Here is a 20654-nt window from a genome sequence, read left to right on the forward strand (position 1 = left end):
TTGCAGACTATGTGTCGGTGTTCAGTTTTGGTTTTCAACGTGATCAATATGTTATCCAGATAGATGGTGACTTCCCCAGCTGATATGAGATCTTTAAAGATGTCATTCATCATCCATTGGAAGGTGGCAGGGGAATTGGTAAGTCCAAAGAACATTACCAGTGGTTCATACAGGCCATGGTTCATTCGAAAAGCTGCCTTCCACTCATCGCCTTGTTTAATCCTGACATTATTATAGCCTCAGCGTACATCCAACTTAGTGAAGTACTTGGCCTTCTTCAACTTGTCCATTAGTTCCTCTATCAGTGGTAACAGATACTGGTTCTTAACTGTCATCTCATTAAGTTTTTGGTAATCCTGAACAGAACGGAGTTTCCCATCCTTTTTCTTGACAAAAAAGAAAGGGGATGCCATGGGGGATTTGGATGCCCTAATCCTCCCACTGGATAAGTTCTCGTCCAAGAACTTGTCCAACTCTTCCTGTTCGGCCAGGTTTAATGGATAGATTTTGCAGTCCAAGTTGGCGTTCGCATTGGGGGTGAGCTCAATAGCATGGTCCCACAGCTTTTGGGGAGGTAATTCGTCGAAGTTCTCTTTGTCGAATATGTCCTTAAAGTCTCGGTACTCTTCAGGGACAATTTCTTCGAAGGTTTTGGCCTTCTTTTTGGTGTGGGCATGAGCCGCCAGATCATTGGCCTTGGTTCCCATGGCCCAAACCTGGAAGGCTTTTTCAAAGTCCACTACCAAAATGGTATCTCCCTCCTCGTATTCTTCTCTCCATGTGGCAGAAGGATCTTCGTCGGGTAGATAGAATGGTATGTTTCGACAACAACATCGAGCCAGGGTTACAGCCCCCATGTTCCAGTCAATAAGCAGGTTATGATGCTGTAGCCAGTCATGGCCTAGGAACAAGGAGGTGGTGCCCAGGTCAACCATGACTAAATCGATCCATTCTACATGATCTCCGATACGTAATCGTACCTCAGCATATTCCATGATATCTCCTCCTTTGTTCCTCGTGCCATCCGCATTATAGACCGGTGTGGGGCATGCCGCCTTTTTAAGGTTGAGGCCATTCCTTTTTACCCATTCCCGATCAATCGAACTGTGCGTGGTGCCACTGTCGACCAATGCTTTCAGGGCATGAGTTTTCTGGGTGTCCAGAATTTCTAATTGTATGTTAATAGATACATTACGCCCCTTCCTCCCTTGGATGAACATTGGTGGCTTTTTCAGATCTTCCATCCATTCCCACTTCTCTCTGGCCTCTTTGGCCATTTTGGGTTGTTCCTGAAGGGTTCGACATAGCTTGTCCATTACTTCCCCTTGTCGGTGGGAGTGTATCCAACTGTTTAACACTGCCCAGGTGGAGGACTCGTCATTGGCTAGTCGTAATGCACGTCGGGTCCAATGTATGCCGAAAGGCTCGTAGTACATGTCTACGATTGTCCATTGGGCTTTGGGGGCTAGTTTGGGTTCAGCAGGAGTCATGAGAGACGTCCTCTTAGGTGGTGTGATAGGTATATCCGATCAAAGGTGTTCCTCCTCATCGGGGACCTCCCCCAAGGTGACTTTAGAATACTTACTGACTCCTTGTGACAGCAGTTGGTCGCCAAGCCACAGTGGGCCCTGAGGCAGGACTTGGATGCTGTTGGACAAGAGAAGGGAGGAGAACTCACTGTCTCCTGTTCGGCCCTCTTGGGGGGCAATTGCGCATGGCATTGTAACCTCCCGTTTCGATCCGTTCTTATCCTCAGACCCAACTGTACTCCTGGGAATCTGGAATGGCAGCACACATGCTGACTCGCCAGGGAGCTCTGCACTTTTTGCTGTCGCATTCTGCGTTCTCAAGGCTACTAGGTGGGAGGGGTCCCCCTGGGTCCCGGTCTCGGCTGCTTTGCTATCGGCCATTGCCCATTCTTTCCTGTTGGGGTGACTGGGCCCAGTCTGAACCTGGCAAGAGGGCCTCTCCTTTGCTTCAGGAATTTTTCTCGTAGCACCAGGTGGAGGTTCCCTCAGGACAGCCCCTACGGGTTCATTGCTAAGTGCAGCATGTGCAGAGTGGCGGAAATCCCCTTCTATGCCATGAATGTTTGGCGATTCTTTTTTGTTAATTCCTTCGATATCGAGCACGGCAACAGAATTGATATATTGTTCATACGGGGTACCTACATATGTAGTATAAGTCCGACCAGCGACAGGAGAGCTTGTACCGATAGAAATTAAGTCCTTGGCCAATGTCGTGGAATCGCTTAGTGCGACGCCAGCTCATCTTTTGATGCCTCTTCCCCTTTGACCTCCTCGACCTTCGTGTCCTTTTCTAATTCTTCCTTTTCTGCCTCAGCAAGTAATTGACATAGGCATTGAGTGGGGATCTTCTTGCGCAGGAGGAGTTTGACAGGGATCCACTTGGCTCTGTTGTCAGGGCATTTATGGTCTCAGCTCCACCCGGTATTGCTGCATTTGAAGCATTGCTTCTCACTCTGCAGCTTGTCGATTTCCATTGGCTGCCCTGCTCCACCATACGTCACTCCTGTGGCATCCTTCTTATCCCTGGAATTCCCAGAGCTACTGGCTTTTCCAGAGGATTGGGTTTGGTTGCCTCGACCAGAGCTGTTGTTCTGGGAGGTCTTATTGGTGGTCCTATTCGCTAGACCGTACCTGTAGTTGGCATTGATCCTTTTGATTTGCCATTTCCATTCAGCATAGGTGGTGGGATGAGCATTGTCCCCATGCATGATGGTATCTCAGACCGTGGGCCACACAGCTGCTTCGACAGTCTCGAACATCTGCTTCTCATCGTTAAACTCTTCACACTGCTGGGCCATTTCTTCGAACTTGGAGAAGAATTCCACAGCCGTTTTAAAGTTGGCTTGTCGCAACTTCTTCCACTGTTGCTTGATGATGGCCAGTTCGGTGACTTCTTTGAAATGATTTGTAACTGCCATTCAGAACTCGTCCCAAGATGGCAATCTCCAATGCCCTTGTGCTTTGTCCTTAAACAGGTGGTCACAGTGGACCCACCAGTCCAGGGCATCCTCTCAAAGGTAGGACTGGGTGAATGTGATATGGAAGGGATTCATCCCCTCCTGATTAAGCGAGTAGTGGCAGAGAAAGACGGCGAAGTATAATTTGCAGTGATTAAAGAAGCATCAAATGTCTGAGGACTTTCCGTAGAAGTACTCGGGCGGAGTAATCAACTTCAGTTTTATGTCATCCCAGGGGTTCGCGTCCTGAGGTCCCAGTGTCCATGCTGGTGGGGTATTAGGCAGCAACAGAGGTACGGGAGGCAGTGGGGGATTCGTTGGTCATGGCAGAGATCGAAGTCAATGATTATGACGGGGCGACGGATACCCCCCTGGTCGACTATAATGAGGGATTGGTGGAGGTGGCGGTGGGTTGTTCAGAGGAGTGGGATGTCCCTTTCCCTTATCAGGGTCAGCTGGTCCTGCCTCATCCTCTCCGCCTTGTCCAGCCTGTAGTCCTTCCGTTTCCCATGGGTGGGGCATGAAGGTGGGCCTCCGGTATGGCACACTCTTGGGTCACTGATCCTCGGGGTGATATAGGTTCCATACTACGGTGGCCCAGTGCCAGGTGTCCACTTTGACGATGTTTCACATCAGAATAACGTCTCCTATGCCTCGTGCATCCAGATAATCTTCTCCTCCCTCCGTTAACAGCCATTGGGGGTCCTCAATCATGTCTTCTACCAGTATTTCATACAAAGGGACCCACCCCAAGAAGAACAGAATCATGGGAACTTCTGTGATCCTTTTAGTGAGCAGGGCTTGAACCAGCCATAGGACCTCTGTTTTGATTGCCTGATTGGGAGGTCGAGGCAGCATTCCACCTCCTCCACTTGGCAAGGTCAGAGCTCTCATCATAGAGCTCGTTCTGGTAATTCTCCCAGGCATACCTTCTTGCATTGAGATCAGCTCCGGCTCGTTGAATGGCCCCTGCATAGCAAAGGGCAGCGGTTCCGATTCTTCAGTGGGCTTCATCATCCATGGCATCAGGCTCGAGGGAGAGGTCCCATAATCTGTTGGGTCCCTGGAGGGCAGCGATCTCAGCGGCTCAACTGCATGAGTCGCTTTCTCTTGCTCGCTCCATTTGGGCCTGTGCATCTGGGGCAAGCCAGGCATGTCGAGGGAGCTCGAGGGACTCGACGAGCATGTGGTAGAGAAGCATCTATGAATGCTGGTTCTGAGGGACTGGGACTCGGAAGGCTCGTGGCGCAACTGACGGGTTGAAATGGGCGATGTGGGGGATCTGGTCAGTGTCGGCACTTGTTTCAACAGTATTGGGGTTGTAACCCTCAATCTCATCCCAGATCTGCTGGTTCTCAGCTGGGGTGAGGGTGGTGGTAGCAGCAGGCATTTCGGAGGACTCGAGTGGGGTCCCTGTGGCTGCATCTCTGGCCACAGGAGCTTCTTCCCTGGTGAAGACCCAGCTGGTGCTGGGGTACCAGGCGATTGGAATTCCCTGGTCCATTGGCCAGCTTCCTGAAGCCACTCCTGATCCAGAGGACCTTGCTCCAGCTGTGTTGGAGGTAGTTGCGGCGGAGGCCCCAAGACTGAGCTCTCCATCATCTTGTTCAAAGTCGTTGACGGGGATTCCCCATGTGTCAGCTTCTGCATTAAGCCACTCACTTCTAGTATAGGGGTCAGGTTCTTCTTCGCTGCCCCTGTCATTTTCAAGGAAGTTTTGGAGCCTCCTGCCTTTGTCGTTGAAGAGATTGAGAGAGCCTCCTTCATCTGTCTCCACAGTCCCTTCTTCTTCGCTTCCTGACTCACTGCGGACTGCAGGCTGGTCGAAGAGGCCTGGTATGGGAGTGTCTCCGGTGTCGAGGAGTATGCCTCTAGTATCGGTGATGTCGACTGATGCGGTTCAGTAGGAGTCTGAGCTTGACTCGCTGGATTCTCGGGGTGTGATGAGTCATCCATCATGAAGAGTGGGTTGTTTGGGATTAGGGGCTGCTGTAGTGGGCAGGAAAGGTGGAATATAATGGAAGGGGAGTTGGGCTCATCGCTCTCTTGTTCTGATGCAGCACCGGTATGCGCCTCGAATAAGGAGGAGAATCATGGCAATTGTAAAGAGCATGAAGGCGATGGAGATGGTTGGAATCAATTCAGAAAGTGGCATGAATGAGTCTGAAATTGTTGGTCACTGTATGGTAGTAATGATGAGGAACGTCGTAGGTGAGCTACAGCTAAATATTAGCCACCAACTCTGCAAATAAGATCAAACAAGGACTGCCACTTGCAGTTTGGTGGCCAGTACACTTGCAGGTCTGTATTTGGGGAAAACGAGCAGGCAGGCAAACTTAGATAGTCGCAAAGCAAGGAGTACGGTTGGGTAGATTAAACCTTAGCCATAGCTGGGGTTTAGGCCAGCGAAGGCTACTACTTAAATACATGAGGATTAAGCTAATAATAGTACTGTGAGAGTCCAAACCATGCAGTAACTGCACGATAGAAGCATATGAGTAAGCAGTAATGAGTAATAGATAAGAGAAATGAAAAAAACTGTAACATTCTTTCAGAGTGATCATTATCACAAGCAACTCTTTATCATAGATTTTGTAGTTGCATTCCATTGTTGAGAGGGATTTTGACAACATTGTCAGAACGACTCCTTCTGCAAATTAATGTTTGAGTTCCTCAAATGCCTCTTTGTTCCTTTCCCCAGGTCTATGAGACCTTCCCTGTGAGTTTGGTCATTGGTTTGACAATGTTACTATAGTGCCAGATAAATCATCAGTAGAAGTTGGTGAACCCCAAGAACATGTTAAGCACTAACTCTAATCTGAACCAAAGTGTGACCTCTATCCTGACACTCGCATTCAGTGATTCAGTATTAGAGGGTCTTTGGCAGATTGCGAGAAGTTAGGGCATCACTTAGATAGTAGGAGCAGGGAGCTTGTAAGAGTTAGGAGTGTATAATCTTAGCCAAAGCTGGTACATGTGGGTTATCAGTTATCCAGGATACAGCAGCTGTAAACTGGGGTGATGGCAACCGGGTAAATGGGTAGAAGGTATGCCAGCAGAATATCATGGGTCCAAGAGATAAGATAGGTAGGTCCAGAGTTCTGGGAGATAAGGATAAGATAAAATAAGGAAAATAGGGGTAAAACTGTAATAGAACAATTGTAATTCTTGTTTCTTGGTCAGTTCTGGCCAATCCATGATTTCTATGATTTTGACAGAGTCCATCTTGATTGAGCCCTCACTGATGATGACTCTGAGGTACTCAGTTTCTAGCACCTCAAACTCACACTTTTCCACCTTTAAGAACAATTTGTTCTTTCATAAGATCTCTAGGACCTCTTGCACAATTCTTCGGTGCTCTGCCTTGTCCTTTGTGAAGATGAGAATATCATTAAGGTAAATTGTGACTTTTTCTCATGCAATGAGACCTTTGAAGATATCATTCATCATCCACTGGAAGGTGATGGGTGAGTTGGTGAGCCTGAAGAACATGACAAGGGGCTCATAGAGACCTCAGTTGGTACAGAATGCAGCTTTGAACTTGTCCCTGTCCTTGATTCAGATGTTATTGTATCCCCACCAGATATCTAGCTTAGTCAAATACTTCATGCCCTTGAGCTTATCCATTCAACCTGTTGCCAAGTTTTCATCAAGAAACTTGTCTAGCTCCTCTTGCTCCTTTAGGTTTAAAGGGTAGACCTTGCAGTCTAGGCTCGCATTTGTGTTAGGGGTCAACTCAATTGCATGATCCCAAGGTTTGCAAGGGGGAAGTTTGTCAAAGTTTTCTTTTGCAAAGACATCAATAAAGTTCCTGTAATGATTGGGGACGATTTCTTCAAAGGACTTGACTTGTTTCTCTTCATTTGCCTTAGCTGCCAACTTGTTGGCTTTGTGGCCCATTGCTCATACATGAAAGGCCTCATCGAAGTCAATTATGAGGATGGTATCCCTCTCCTCGACTTCTGTTCAGGATCTTTGTCTGAGAGTTGGAACGGTATCTTGCAACAATCACAGCATGTTAAGGTTACCAATTCCATTTTTCAGTCGATGATCGGGTTGTGCCTTTGCAGCCAGTTGTACCCCAGGAAGATTGGTGTTATTCCTAGGTCCACAACAGCTAGCTCTATTCATTTGCTGTGGTTGCCAATTTTGAGGTGGACCTCAGCAAATTCTGTGATATTGCCCCTCTTGTTATGAGTTCCATCTGCATTATAGACTGGAGTCATATGAGCTGCCTTATGTATGGTAATACCATGGTCACAGGTCCATTGTCAGCTTATCATGCTTCTAGTACAGCCACTGTTGATCAGGGCTGTTATGGAATGATGGGTTCTGGTGTTGAAGGTCTCTAGTTGTAAGCTGATAGTCACATTGCATCCTTTCCTCCCATGGATATATTGCAGAGGCTTGATTAGCTGGTCCATATGTTCTAGCTTTTCATATTCCTTCTGGTAGTTTTCCCCAATCTTCCCTTGGAGGTTGGTGACTAGTTCAGTGGTGACCTCTGATATTCGTCGGGGGTGTACCCATTGTTTGAGAAGGTTTTCCTTCTCCCCTGTGGTTTTGGCAAGTCACATGGCATGCTTGGTCCAGGCAGTCCCAAACAGCTTCAGCCATCGAGAGTCCAAAGAGTACTTCTCCAATGAGTACTCAAGGTTACCCTCTTTCAGCATCAGGGTCTTCCTCTTGTTGCTGTTCACCATAGGACTTGTGGCCTTTTGTTCTTCTACAATTACTGAGTTTCCTGCCCATTCACTTGTGCTACTTGAGACTTTTCCTGTTGGGGATGGCCTGCATAGGTCAGATTTTGTAGAGTTCCACAAATTCTGTCAGTAACTAAAATCGTCTTCAGCATCAAACATTTCCTCAATGCTTACCTTATAAGGGGACTCTCTGTCCCCTGTTTGGCCTGCTTGATCCTTGTGGGTGATTGAGCAGTAGGCAGTACTTTCAAAGGCTTTTAGCACATAACTTCTCCCAGGGTTGGAGATCAGTTCTGACTGCACTGGGTTATCGTAAGGGGCACATGAAGATTCTGACACAACTATGCCCTCTCCTCTGCAGTGTCCATAGTTTCCTACCTGTATAGAAGATGATAATATTGTCATCTGTGTGTGTTTCTCTATGATCATATTGTTAGTGTCATGAAAGTCAGGAGTGCTCACAGGCAAGGTTTTGTCATGGAGTGATTCTCCTACTGCTTCATGAGGCAGCTTACCTAAGCCTTTCACTGTTAGGCTACTCATACTTGTATCCCACTGGCTCCACCTGGAGGTAATTGTACTTGAGGTGAGCCCCTCTGCTTATTCTCAGTCAGGAGTTTTGTACTCGTAGAGTGGCAGTAATCCTCTCCTATGCCATGTTGGTGTGATTCATGTTCAGTCTCCTTGGAACATGACAAAATAGATATATTGTCCATAGGTATACCTACAAGCATATCATAAGTGTGACTATTCATAAGTAAGCATGTACCAAAAGAAATTTGAGTCCTAGCTGGTGGGGCAGAATCACCTAGTGCCCCAATGGCATCTCTTTTGCCTTCTCAATCTTTGTTGAGCTTGTGAGGTCTTCCTGTTCTGCCTTGGCCAACATGGCTTATAGGCATTGTGCTGGTATCCTTTTCTTCTTGATCAGCCACTGACTTTCTGGCAGGCACTTGTTGTCCTGTTTAGTATGTCCCTTGTGGCCACATCAGAAAGATTGCCTCTTGTGTTTGAGACAGTCGATATCCATTGGCTGGCCCTGGCCCCCATAGGTGGTGCCAGTGGTGTCCCTCCTGTTATTGCTGGGGGCACCTCCAGATCTGCTGGTTTTGCCAGTCATGGTCCTGAACCCTTTGGTCCCACTGGAGTGTCCTCCTCCCTGTGCAATATGCACCCTATAGTTCTCATCCATTCAGCTTATGTGATCCTTCCATTCCCAATAATTGGTGGGGCATGCATTATCTCCAGACATGATGATTGTCTTAATGTTTGAGTGGATGGCAGCCTTGACAGCTTCCTCCATCTCTTCATCATTGTGGAAGCATTCTGCGGCCACTGTCATCTCCTTGAACTTGCTGAAGAAGGCTACAGCTGACTTGAAGTTAGCTTGCTTCAACTTCTTCCATTCAATGTGCTTGATCTCCACCTTGGCCACCTCCCTGAACTGCTGGCATACTTCCTTCTTGAAGTCCAACCACTTGGATGCTCAATGTCTTTCTGAGTGTGGGTTACAGTAGCATCATTGTTGCTGGACCTACCATGCTATGGCTTCATCCTCAAACAAGGACACAGCAAAGACAACCCAGTTAGGGCAGTATCCATGCTCATTAGAGGTGAAGAATTGAGCATGCTACTCAAAGTAGTATTTGCACTGGGTGAAAAATCGGTCAATGTCACTGGCCTTTCTCTTGAAGACCATGAGGACCCACATCAGCTTTGAGGCCATGTTCTTCCAGGGATTCAGCTGTCTATCTGCAATGGTCCATCCTCCTGGAGGGTCCAGAGAGAGAGGGAGGTTTGTGGGTTGTAGAAGAGACTGTAAATTTGGGTCGCTGCAGGGTGATGGTGGTGCAGCTGGTAGAGGGGGAGGCATGGGTGATCCACTGCCACCTCCTGATGATCCAGATTCTTCTCCTCCTGGTGTGGGGTTGGAACCTCCATTCCCTCTGTTACAATTTTTCCATTTTTATCTTTTCAGTGCCTGTCTTTATCTTATCAGTGCATACAAGCACTCGGACAGTTCACACATTGTCTATGCTTGACTCTTGTGTTGTAGCTGCAACACACAGACCTCATACAATTCTCTTCATTTCATGCATGGTTACCGCTCAGTAGTGTACTATTATTAGCATACTGAAAGTGTATTTAAGTAGAGCCTCAGCTTCAGCTAAGGTTTAATCTACCCAACTCTAAAGCTCCTTGCTCCATGACTATCTAAGTCTAGTTACTGGCTCATAAGACCAGCATCAACCTCATCGTGAACAATCCACCGAAGTGCGAGTGGCATTCCCTTGTTGATCTGTGTTTGTCAAGTTGGTGGCTAACATTTAGCCGAAGCTTGCTTCTTACGTCTCTCACTGTTCCAACAGTGACCAACGTCACATGTCCCTATCCCTCAACCAAACTATCTCTATTGCTACAGCCTTTGGGCTTTTCACAGCTGGCATCCTGTTGTACTGCATAGGCAGAGTCTTCTCTTGCTGCAGATGCAGAGAGCACGTGCACTTACCCCTACAACCAATACCCCATCTCCCGGTACCATACTACGTATACCCATACCCTCACACACAAGTAGAGCCCTTTCTGACCTTACATGATGGATGACCCATTACCCCAATCCTGTCCCCAGTCTCCAGTCAATCAGGATCCGTTGACATCGCAGAGCCTGTACCAGGATCAGAACACTCCAGTGCAGGACTCATGCCTTTCTGTCCAAACCTCCCACTCCCAGCAGAGCCAGGAGAGGAAGAAGAAAGGAATTTTGCGGAGTATATCTGACAAGGTGGAAGCCTCAATGACCTCGTTCCATCAACACTCACAGAAACAAATTCTGACCCCCGTACTGGAAGCTTCTACCTCTCGGCCCTCCAGGCATATGAAGAGGCACTCAGGAGAGGCGAGGATGGAGTCAACCAAGATGGAGACTCAGATGGAAGATCTTACCATCCTCAGTCCCCGTCCCCAGCACCCTTCTTGACAGTTCAAGCCTTCAGCCCTGAATGCAGAATGGTATCGATCAGCAGGCCAATTCCAGGGAGAGGCAGATGGCCAGTTCTCGAAGGAGGAACTGAGAGCAGCGGAAGCACTCCAGCTTCTGTGAGGCATTCCACCGAAGCCATCAAGGCCGCTTCTCCCAAGCCCTACTCACCCCCCGGTTCCCCCCTCTCCATCGACAAAAGGAGAGCAGCCATCTGGGATTGGATCAAGGCGAACAATGACCCCCTCCCCCTCCCTGAAAGACCTTGACATTCTCAAGGGGTCCCCACATACCCCTCTGTCTTCCAGTGCCCTTAGACCAGATTTGCCGACCCTTGGAGTCGCCGAGCGAGCCTTTGTCACCGAAAACTGAAGGATTTTGGAGCTACACATGCTTGCCAGCCCCATCGTCCCATTCGAGCGACCGTGGACTAGAACCCACCTCATGCTCATCGAGTCGGGCTTCGACATTCAGTCTGCCCGGCTTCCCCCAGAAATCAAGGCCAGTCTGGAGGCCGGAAGAGCAGCAGCAGCACTCGCAAGAAGGATTAGGCGGTGGGAGGAGGAACAGTGGCCCCACAAATTTGACAGGACCACTGTGCCCGACTCCAGGCCCTCTCCAACCTGGGTCAGCGACTCCTACCATCCTGGAGTGAACTTCGGAGAATATGGGTATGGAGTCGGAGAACCCAAGGTTGTCGTTGATGTTTCTAACTCAAAACCGTTAAATAAGAATAGGACTTCGAGACGAGGAGATGAAACTCACCGCGTCCTCTTTGACTTTGTTCTTCTTGAACTTAGGAAGCACCTTGCACCCTTCGACAATGTTGCCCAAGCTGGGATCCTTGTTGACCACGATCTCGACCTCGTCGTCAATGGACATCTGCTGAAGGCGAGCAATGACTTCATCAGCAGTGCGCGCGATGGCAGCTAGAAAAGAGATAGATACCGTATCAGTGTCCAGGATGGTGCAGGGAGTATCGGCATTACCCATCACAGTATCCTCCTCGATTGCAACTAGAGCAGGAGGTTCATCATCTGAGGAGTCCTCGACAATGGCCTTCGACTTGGGCAGTTTCTTTCCCTTCTTAGTGGTCTAGAAAATGAAAATTGATTGAATACTGGTGATCTCGACGATAGGTAGCAAGTCCACATACTGTGGCCTTGGCGACGAGAGTGGCGAGATCGACAGGAATTTTGGAGCTGGCGGACATGGTGAATGTGAGTAATAAGTGTGTAGACCAGAGTGTAAAGAGCGTGGAGTGTTCTAAGTCATCGAGGCGAGTTGAAATGATTTCTACTTCAATGAGGACGTTGATTTTTATAGTATGGGGGAGGGGTTGACACGGAACTCTGAGATTAGAGAAAATTTTTGTGGAATTCACATTCCTAGAAAATATATATGGAGCATACATGTGTTTAACTACCTAGCCATACAAATAAGCACTCGAGGACTCCTAAAAATACAGAAATAAGAGCCGGCTGAACTTGGAAGAGATCAAGCGATCACTTTTGATTTAACTTGGTAACTACTGAGATCAGGCGTGGAGTGTCCGGTGACTTAAAATAACCCAAGTCTAAAAATAAGGCAAACGATAAATAGAACTAAGTCATCGAGGCAACCTAAGAAGGCGCCTAGGGGTGGTTAAATTCTTAAAAAGATACCTTACACTCTTAGAAGATTGCACAGAAGAGGACAAGATGAAATATAATTATTCATTTAAAGGCCAAGGTGACCGGCTGGTTAGACATATATAATTCTGCCCGAAGGCGCACTGCACAGACAATGAATACAGAAAAGAAAAAGCCCGGAGGCACAAGAAAACCAGGCGGAACCCAAGAGAAAGACCAAGGCCTGAGTAGATCTCGACGAGCAAGAAGGCTCGAGATACACAGATTGAGATCATACTCAGACCTCTGCGTCCAAGTCTCCGTCGGCGTCCATTTCGCCACCACCCCCCTCTTCACGACGAAGAGCTTCATCTCGCTTTGGGAAAGATGCATCGTCTGTCCAAAATAACAGAAGTCAGTAAAAGAAAGAAGAGAAGAAATGAGAACAGGATAAAACTAACAACTCAACGAAAACAAAGAAGGACCAGTTTGGTCCTCATTCTCTGGAGTCGTCGAGACTTCCACTTCTTGAGCAGAAAACCCGTCGAGGAGTCCGTTGACAGCTGATACGTCAGTAACAAGGGACTCCTCGGCTACGACATGACCTTCATACTCAACAGTGTCCCGGATAACGGCGTCAATGTCCTTGCAAGTGTTGCAAAGAAGCTCGGACAGACGGCCAGCGGTCTCGCAGGCACTATCAAAGGCCTTGACCAAGTACTTAGCCATCCCGAGGAGTCAGTGAAGATCTAGAGGTTGCGATAAGAAAAACAATCAGAGTAAATAAAGGAAATAGTGAAGGAGGTACTTACTGTCAGGCGTCCTCTCCGCGAATGGGTGTATCGAGACGCGTGCTCGGTACCGCTCTTGAGGACTAGCCTTGAACGAACAAACCACCTTCTTTCCCCTTTGACAGTTCCCACAAGGAACACCCCAGCCCATGAATTCACAGGGTTTAGACTGGCTGCCCACAGCACAAAGTGAGCAGGGAACCTTGGGCTAAGAAAACAGAAAAGACTATAAATGAAAAGAGTAACGAGAGATAGGAAACGGATTTACATCCATGGTCGCGGTAGCCAGCCAACGAACTTCATCGGCATCTACTGGCCGCATGGTGATCGGGTCGAAGGCAATATTTCGTGCTGAAGAAGGTTCATCAATAAAAACAAAAATGGATAACCAAGAAGGACTTACAAGGCACCTGGGCGGCAGCTTGTCGACCAAGCTGTGCCATGTGCTGTTTCATCATCTTCTTCGGGAGCTCTGGGCTCTCGTCACGAACATTTGAAGTCTCAACATGAGACTCCGCGGTGGCAATTGCAGCCTCACGCTTCCTCTTCTCTCCACGAGTATGAATAACTTGTTCCTCGACTACACCAACAGGCAAGTTGACGGATGGAGGAACAGCTAGACAGGAAGATAAAAACAGAAGTTAACATTGAAAGAATGAAAGACAAAAAGAATAACACGCACCAGCAACAGAGTGACAATTGGGACCAGGTTTTATATGCTTGGAAGGACTTCCCTGCGAAGCAGGGGGACGAAAAGGTTTCACAACGACTACCGACTCCTCGTCAAGAGAGTTACCGGCATCATTCTCATCGTCCTTGTCCTCGGGCATGGAAGTTGGCCCTGCCGTCTGGCCTTTAGCGAACTTTTGCGGTTTCTTGATGGAAACCATGCCTTTCTTTGACTTGGGCTAAATCAAGGTCAGATCTAGGCGACATGGAAAGAACTTAGCAAAGAAGTACTTGCCTGAGTCTTGCTTTTGCCCTTTGAAGAGGAACCAGATGGGGTTGGAACCGTTTGAGACGACCGTGGCATGAATTTTGGCGCTGGCTCGTGGACAGAGAAACGGATGGCCTAGTCAGGGCGAGGAAATGAAAGTTAGTCGTAAAAGAAGATAAAATGAAGAGAAGAAACGCACGTAGGGTGCCTCATGAGGAGTCAACGACAACTCATCCCACCGCTCATCATACATCTCCTTGGAAATCTCAATGGCAACCAAAGAAAGCGTGTAGGCCAGGTTGAGGGCGAAGCCTCGATACTCAATGTTGGGTCGTGCCCTGGCAGCCTTGAGAATACCAACCTAGACGCCGAGATTAGCGTGTTCAACAATGGTCTCGAACAGAAGATTGAACTCACAGCTGCTGGTGCCGCCTCTTTCAGTAGTTGCACGCAACGCATGGCTGGAATCGTAAGAGTGGCCCCAGGCGAGAACATGGGAGTCAAAGTAGGCCAGAGAGAACGAAGAGTTTCGAAAGACATTGGAAACACACGAGAAAAGTAGAAAGACAAAGACTAGAAAAGAGAGATGGTCATGTAGTAGGCGTAGACAGATCTCGACGAGTAGGGAAGCAAAGAAAAACAAATGGAGTTGCTTCGAGGAGACTTCGAAATAAAATTAGAAGTCTGCCTTGAAGGCCGTTTCCTGGCTACAGGCTGAGTCTGAACCCACGGCTGACACCGAGGACAGACCTGTGAAGGGCTAAGCAAGAAGAATCCATACAAGCATGAACAAGGAATTCGTAACGAGTTCACTAAGAATAAAGATGGACGCGACGCAAATTAAACTAAAAATAAGTTTAGTATTGATCGCGGCTGTCAAACCCTGAAAAATCATGATGAAATGCTGATTTGTAAGACAATGCAAAGATACCCTGTGGGGATTTCAAACGTGAAGTACGAGAACATCTAGAATTCTACAGAGAACAAATAAAGAAGTACCATGGCACTCCATTACTAAGTCGTGACAAGACACAAGTGACTAGGGACAGTCACTATTATAGTAAGGGGGAGATGATATGCCTGGTATCGGGCTACCCGTAGATTTTGCGATTTTACATCAGTTTATGCAATCTACAAGCAGTACAGAGAGCTACAGTGGAGGCTTCGTGCTGGTAGCTAAATACTACATAAAGAATGAAAGCACGGCAGTACAGAACGGACTTAGAAACGACATCTCGAAGAGTCAATTCTACCAGCCATCAACACGCCAAGCTAAGCCCCACCTAAACAAGACTATTACAGTCAAATCTCAGGGACTCGTCTGTATGAAGTATAAAAACCAAGAAGTTGAAGAATGGAAGGAACTAGATGCCTCGTCGCCTCAATGAGTAGAAAGAACCTGTCAAGAAAAATTGCTAAGTTGAGAAACAGATCAGCTTTCGAGATCAACTCAGGCTAGGAAAGGAATAACCTTGGAAGAATGAATAGCCATGTTGGGTACTGAGATGACCAACCTTGATTGTGCAGTGATCAACAGAATATAATCTCGGACCTGCAGTCGATTGCGATCAGTGGTTACATCCTCGAGATCCTGCGCATACCACAGTATTCCATACATACGGTGCGCGGCAAGCCTTGCAGATGGAAGAAGGAGCACCCACGGACTAGTAGGGCACTCCTCAGCAACAGAATAACCCGGCGCAGTTGCATCAAACTGAATAGAAACTACGGAATGGCGCGATACTTGTAGGATAGTGACTCACCGTTTGTATTAATTCCAAAGCTCGTACCATAATTACTGTAGATATGGGCTCCTATACCTAGAACACGAATCATATAAATTAGCAGTGACTAGACGCATAACGGCAGGAAAGCATTCCCCCACATTTGTGCTAGTAGCCTGTATAGCTACCTAATCAATCACTGGTTTTATTGCATATCCTCGACTGAAGTGAATTAAGTTACCAAAGTCAACCCATAAGGGCGACTACAGTAATCTAGAAGAGTGAAGTAGGAAGTAGAGCCGTCCCCGTGTTTGCACCTTGCTAGTTAATTGAACTGCTCCACAGACAAAGGCCTCGTGTTCTCTCTCTCCGAGATTAGCGATCTAGATGTGCTGAGTCGACTTTAAGTCAAAAGACCTCATCTAGTTGAAGTAAAATAAGCCCTAGAACGCTTTAAGTTTGAACAATTGTTGAGTTCAAGGAACTCCAGAGTCTGTGTACTCTTTGCAAGTCTTGTACTTGAAGTCAGAACCTGAGCATTCTTTGTAGAGTGATTTTGCACTCTTTGTAGACCTCGGAGTCTTTGGTTGTTTGATTATTTGAAGTGTCTGCTAGAAGCTCTTCTAGACGATGTCGAAATGAGCATAACTTGCTCGACTATACCTTACAAAACAAGTTCATAAAACCCCGCTATCGCGGACTAGTGTACTTTGTGTAAAACACATCGAAAGAAGAATTGAAGTTGTTTTCAGACAAAACCCCACTAGATTATCTAAATCTAAGTACATCGCAAGTGCTTCTATCGTACTCACCCTCGAACTTATATACATTGGTGATTGTGTGTGTGTGTGTGATTTAGTATCTAGATTGACGATCTAGATGCTTGTTTCATTTGCGTGCTGCCCATTACCGAGCACATCAACGGTCAACATGATCACTGGACTCCCTGATTCCAAGGGATATGATGCAATTCTTGTAATTGTAGACAGGCTATCCAAGGCAATCATTCCAGTGCCCTGTACTAAAGAACTATCTTCTCTTGGATGGGCAAAGATCCTGCATGACAAAGTCTACATGTGATATGGAGTAATTCCATCCAAGATCATTTCAGATCGAGGACCCACCTTTGTGTCCAAGTTCATCAAGGAGTTTTATGCTATGATCAACATCAAAGGAAACCCCTCCACTGCCTACCATCCACAAACTGATGGACAAACCGAATGGGCGAACCAGGAAATCAACAAGTACCTGAGAATGTTTGTAAACTATTGGCAGGATGACTGGGTAGAGTGGTTACCTCTAGCAGCATTTACTCATAATAATCGGAAACATTCCTCCACAGGATATTCTCCATTTAAAGTGAACCTCGGATGGGACGGTCAGACAATGGTGGTGAAGGAAGGGAAAGGAGAAGTACCAGCAGTGGAAAAGTTCGTAAATGACATGAAATGGACACAAGGACAAGCCGCCAAGGCATTAGAGAAGGCAGCGGAAAGCATGAAAAGGGCATATGACAAGCATAAAGGAGATGCAAAGTCATATCAAGTAGGCGAAAAGGTGTGGTTAGACACCACCAATCTATATCTTCCACGACCAAAGAAGAAGCTAGATGATAAGCGAGTAGGACCTTTTGAGATTGTATCGAAACAAGGGGCCTCAGCTTACAAACTCAAGCTACCGGTCAACTGGAAGATTCATAACCGGTTTAATGAAGCACTGTTGACGCTGTATAACCCTCCCGAATTTCCTAACCAACCCAAACCTAGTCGACCACTGCTGGACCTCATTGATGATGAAGAAGAATACGAAATAGAAGAAATAGTTGGAGAAAGAGATCACGTAGTAGGGAGAGGAAAGACTTGACAAACTGTCATGGACTACCTTGTTAAATGGAGAGGCTATCCCGCTGAAGAGAATTCTTGGGTCACTCGAGCAAATTTAGGAAACACAGAGGAGTTGGTCAATGACTATGAGGCCCGACTCCAAAAAATTCACTGGAAGATGCGTAATGATGGGAAGCTGGTTGGAACAGACGACAAGATCCCACCCATGTATCTACAGCCAGAGGGAGTGGTCGAGTATCATGATCCCGACACTCCTTGTGTATCCGAGTGTGGAACTACTGTTCCATCCTCCCAATGCACCAACCCGGAACATCTCGCCTCTGTAATAAATGCAAAGGCTTCAGACGCCCAAAGCAACTTTGAATGGGCATCAATTATGTCTTCAGTCCTAGCACAAGTAAAGGAAATGGCAGAGCGAATGGACCACAAACTCCAGAAACAAAACGCTCAATACCTGGTGGAGAACAATCTTAAAGAGGACTTGATGTGGAAGTACAAACCATATCAACTGGACCCTCGGTTTGACAATGACTGTGTCTGAACCTCTTGGCTCAAACGCTACAAAAAAGAGATACAAGACTCCAGGAAGGAAGGGTGACAGTTCATGGAACCGGAAATCCTATTGGATCCACTGACAGATGATGAGTTGGATGTCGAGAATCTCCAATGAGTGGCCAAAAACTGGGATGCAGATGAAAAAAGTGAAACCAATACTGAGGAGTATGAGTCTGATGGATCATTCAGGACAAATGAGTCTTAAGGAGGGGGTAATGTTATGATTTTTCCATTTTTATCTTTTCAGTGCCTGTCTTTATCTTATCAGTGCATACAAGCGCTCGGACAGTTCACATGTTGTCTATGCTCGACTCTCGTGTTGTAGCTGCGACACATGGACCTCATATGATTCTCTTCATTTCATGCATGGTTACCACTCAGTAGTGTACTATTATTAGCATACTGAAAGTGTATTTAAGTAGAGCCTCAGCTGGCCTAAACCCCAGCTTCAGCTAAGGTTTAATCTACCCAACTCTAAAGCTCCTTGCTCCATGACTATCTAAGTCTAGTTACTAGCTCATAAGACCAGCATCGACCTCATCGTGAACAATCCACCGAAGTGTGAGTGGCATTCCCTTGTTGATCTGTGTTTGTCGAGTTGGTGGCTAACACCCTCCACCTGCAAATAGGCCTAGGCCCATGTGTCCAGTGGGCTGCTAAGCAGAGTCTTGTATCAGTTGATGGATACTACCCCCAACAAAGGAGATGTTGGTGCCTGCATCACTGGAGCTAGGGATGGGGATGGTGTAGTGCTTTCCAACCAACACTCAATGATCAGGGTGGATGTCGTTCCAAAACTTGGCAGCAGCATATTATGTTTCAAGAGAGAGAATTCTCTCCTCAAGTTCTAAGCCTAGGGATGCTGCCTGATAGACTCTCCCTTGTGGGGATGTAGTCCAGGTCACCTTGTAGGGGAGGCATCACTCTGTCCAGTCTAGCATTTGTTTCCATGTCATGTTAAATATTTTGCCTGTGGGTCCCAGTGCTGGACCTCTGGACAAACTTATCCCTTCTCTTGTCGTAGGAGGAATCATTGTCATCTTCCCATGCCTGTTGATCAATCTTGATCCTAGCTCTGACCCAGGGGTCCGACTTCATCAAATCAGGCTTGAGAGAGGTCTTGTAAGTACTGACAGATAGCGCACTGGCAGTGAGAGTCATCATTGGGATCTGCTTGATTGAGCTCTTCCAGGACAGGGTTCAGGAGGAAGGTCACATCTGAAAAGGGTTGGTTTCTAGCAAACCACTCAAGAATTCTCCACTGCCCATCCTCATCTGGGAGGAAGATGACCCACTGTATAGGCTTGATTCAGGGTGGAGAGTCAGCATGGGTGTAGTACTTATAGAGCTCCTTGTCAGAGGAAGAGTCTCTCTCCTGGTTAGTGGTGTCTGAGTAGTCATCTGGGGTGAATGTTGGGTGCTAGAGCTCTGATGAAGGCTCCACAAAACATCTAAGGTCTGCAATTGTGATGACATCTCTTGGGAGGATATCTGACTCAGGTCTGGCTGTCCTCCTGCCTCTTTCTCTCCAGGAAGCTGTCCATCTCCTCCTCCCATATCTTGCCCTCATAACCCAATGAAGAACTCATCAGTAATGTCAACTCAACTGGTTGAGTTGATGAGGCATATGTCATCTCCTCTGTCAGTCATGATTCTTCCACAGACAGCATCTACATAGAATCTTCAGGTTCCTCTCTGATAGAGTCACTCTCCATCTGAGTCATAGCCTAGTATGGCAGCTAATAACTCAGTGGAAGTGACTGACTGCTCTGTGATGCTCTCAGTGTCATCTGGCAGGATATAGAGTTGGCTGAGGTCTTCTTCTCCCAGGGAATCACCTTCTCCATTGCCTGGCTGAGCTTCTCTCCCAAGGATAGGGTGGACCAACATGAGGAGGTCTTCGTCGGTGGGTATGGAGATTCAAAGCCCTGTTCTGTTGTCAGATTCCAGCGTATGGTGTTGGAGCCTGACAGTGCTGTTGGTTCAGGTGCTTCCTGTTGATGAGCCATTGAGCCTGTCTACTCTCCCTCTTCCAGGGGTCAGTACTCTTTGGTGTCATTAGGGTTGAGTGTAATGAACTGTGGTGGCTCCTATATTAACAACCAACTAAATCAACTTAGATCAAACAAGGATTGCCACTCACAATTCGGTGGAACGATTCTCTTGCAGGCCAAAGTTAATAGTAAAAGTTAGTTGCGAACTTAGATAGTTGCATAACAAGGAGTACGGTGATGGGTAGATTAAACCTTAGCCATAGCTGGGGTTTAAGCCAGCAGAGGCTACTACTTAAATACACTATGGTAGCACTAATAATAGTACTTGTGAGAAATCAGATATGGTGTGATCGCATAGTAGTAAGCAGAAATGACTAAGAAAAGGAAAAAAAGCATAACATTACCCCCTCCCTAAGACTCATTCGTCCTGAATGATTCATCAGACTCGTAACTTGTTTTGGAGGCTCCATCATCCCAGTTTTCGACTACGCATTGGAGTTGGTCGACATCGGAGTCTTCATCCTCAGAGGGGG

General features: G+C 47.1%; 2 protein-coding genes across 2 annotated transcripts; both read right to left on the minus strand.

The window, feature by feature from the left end:
• Positions 1–10325: 10325 nt before the first annotated feature.
• Positions 10326–11879, minus strand: EV420DRAFT_1486614 (uncharacterized protein; the record flags this gene model as incomplete). The annotated part of the gene is made up of 6 exons (XM_060470427.1): positions 10326–10463; positions 10633–10684; positions 10838–11034; positions 11108–11173; positions 11432–11761; positions 11823–11879. 6 exons carry the CDS (start codon positions 11877–11879, stop codon positions 10326–10328), a joined length of 840 nt encoding a protein of 279 aa, XP_060322990.1.
• A 695-nt stretch (positions 11880–12574) lies between these two features.
• EV420DRAFT_1651334 (uncharacterized protein) lies at positions 12575–14544 on the minus strand (the record flags this gene model as incomplete). Its single annotated transcript, XM_060478538.1, has 9 exons — positions 12575–12672; positions 12738–12996; positions 13171–13275; positions 13336–13418; positions 13471–13683; positions 13750–13959; positions 14028–14139; positions 14204–14365; positions 14422–14544. The coding sequence occupies 9 exons, from the start codon at positions 14542–14544 to the stop codon at positions 12575–12577; spliced, it is 1365 nt and encodes a 454-aa protein (XP_060322991.1).
• Positions 14545–20654: the final 6110 nt, after the last annotated feature.

Source organism: Desarmillaria tabescens (genome assembly GCF_030435595.1).
Source record: "Desarmillaria tabescens strain CCBAS 213 chromosome Unknown EV420scaffold_95, whole genome shotgun sequence".
Lineage (NCBI taxonomy): Eukaryota > Fungi > Basidiomycota > Agaricomycetes > Agaricales > Physalacriaceae > Desarmillaria > Desarmillaria tabescens.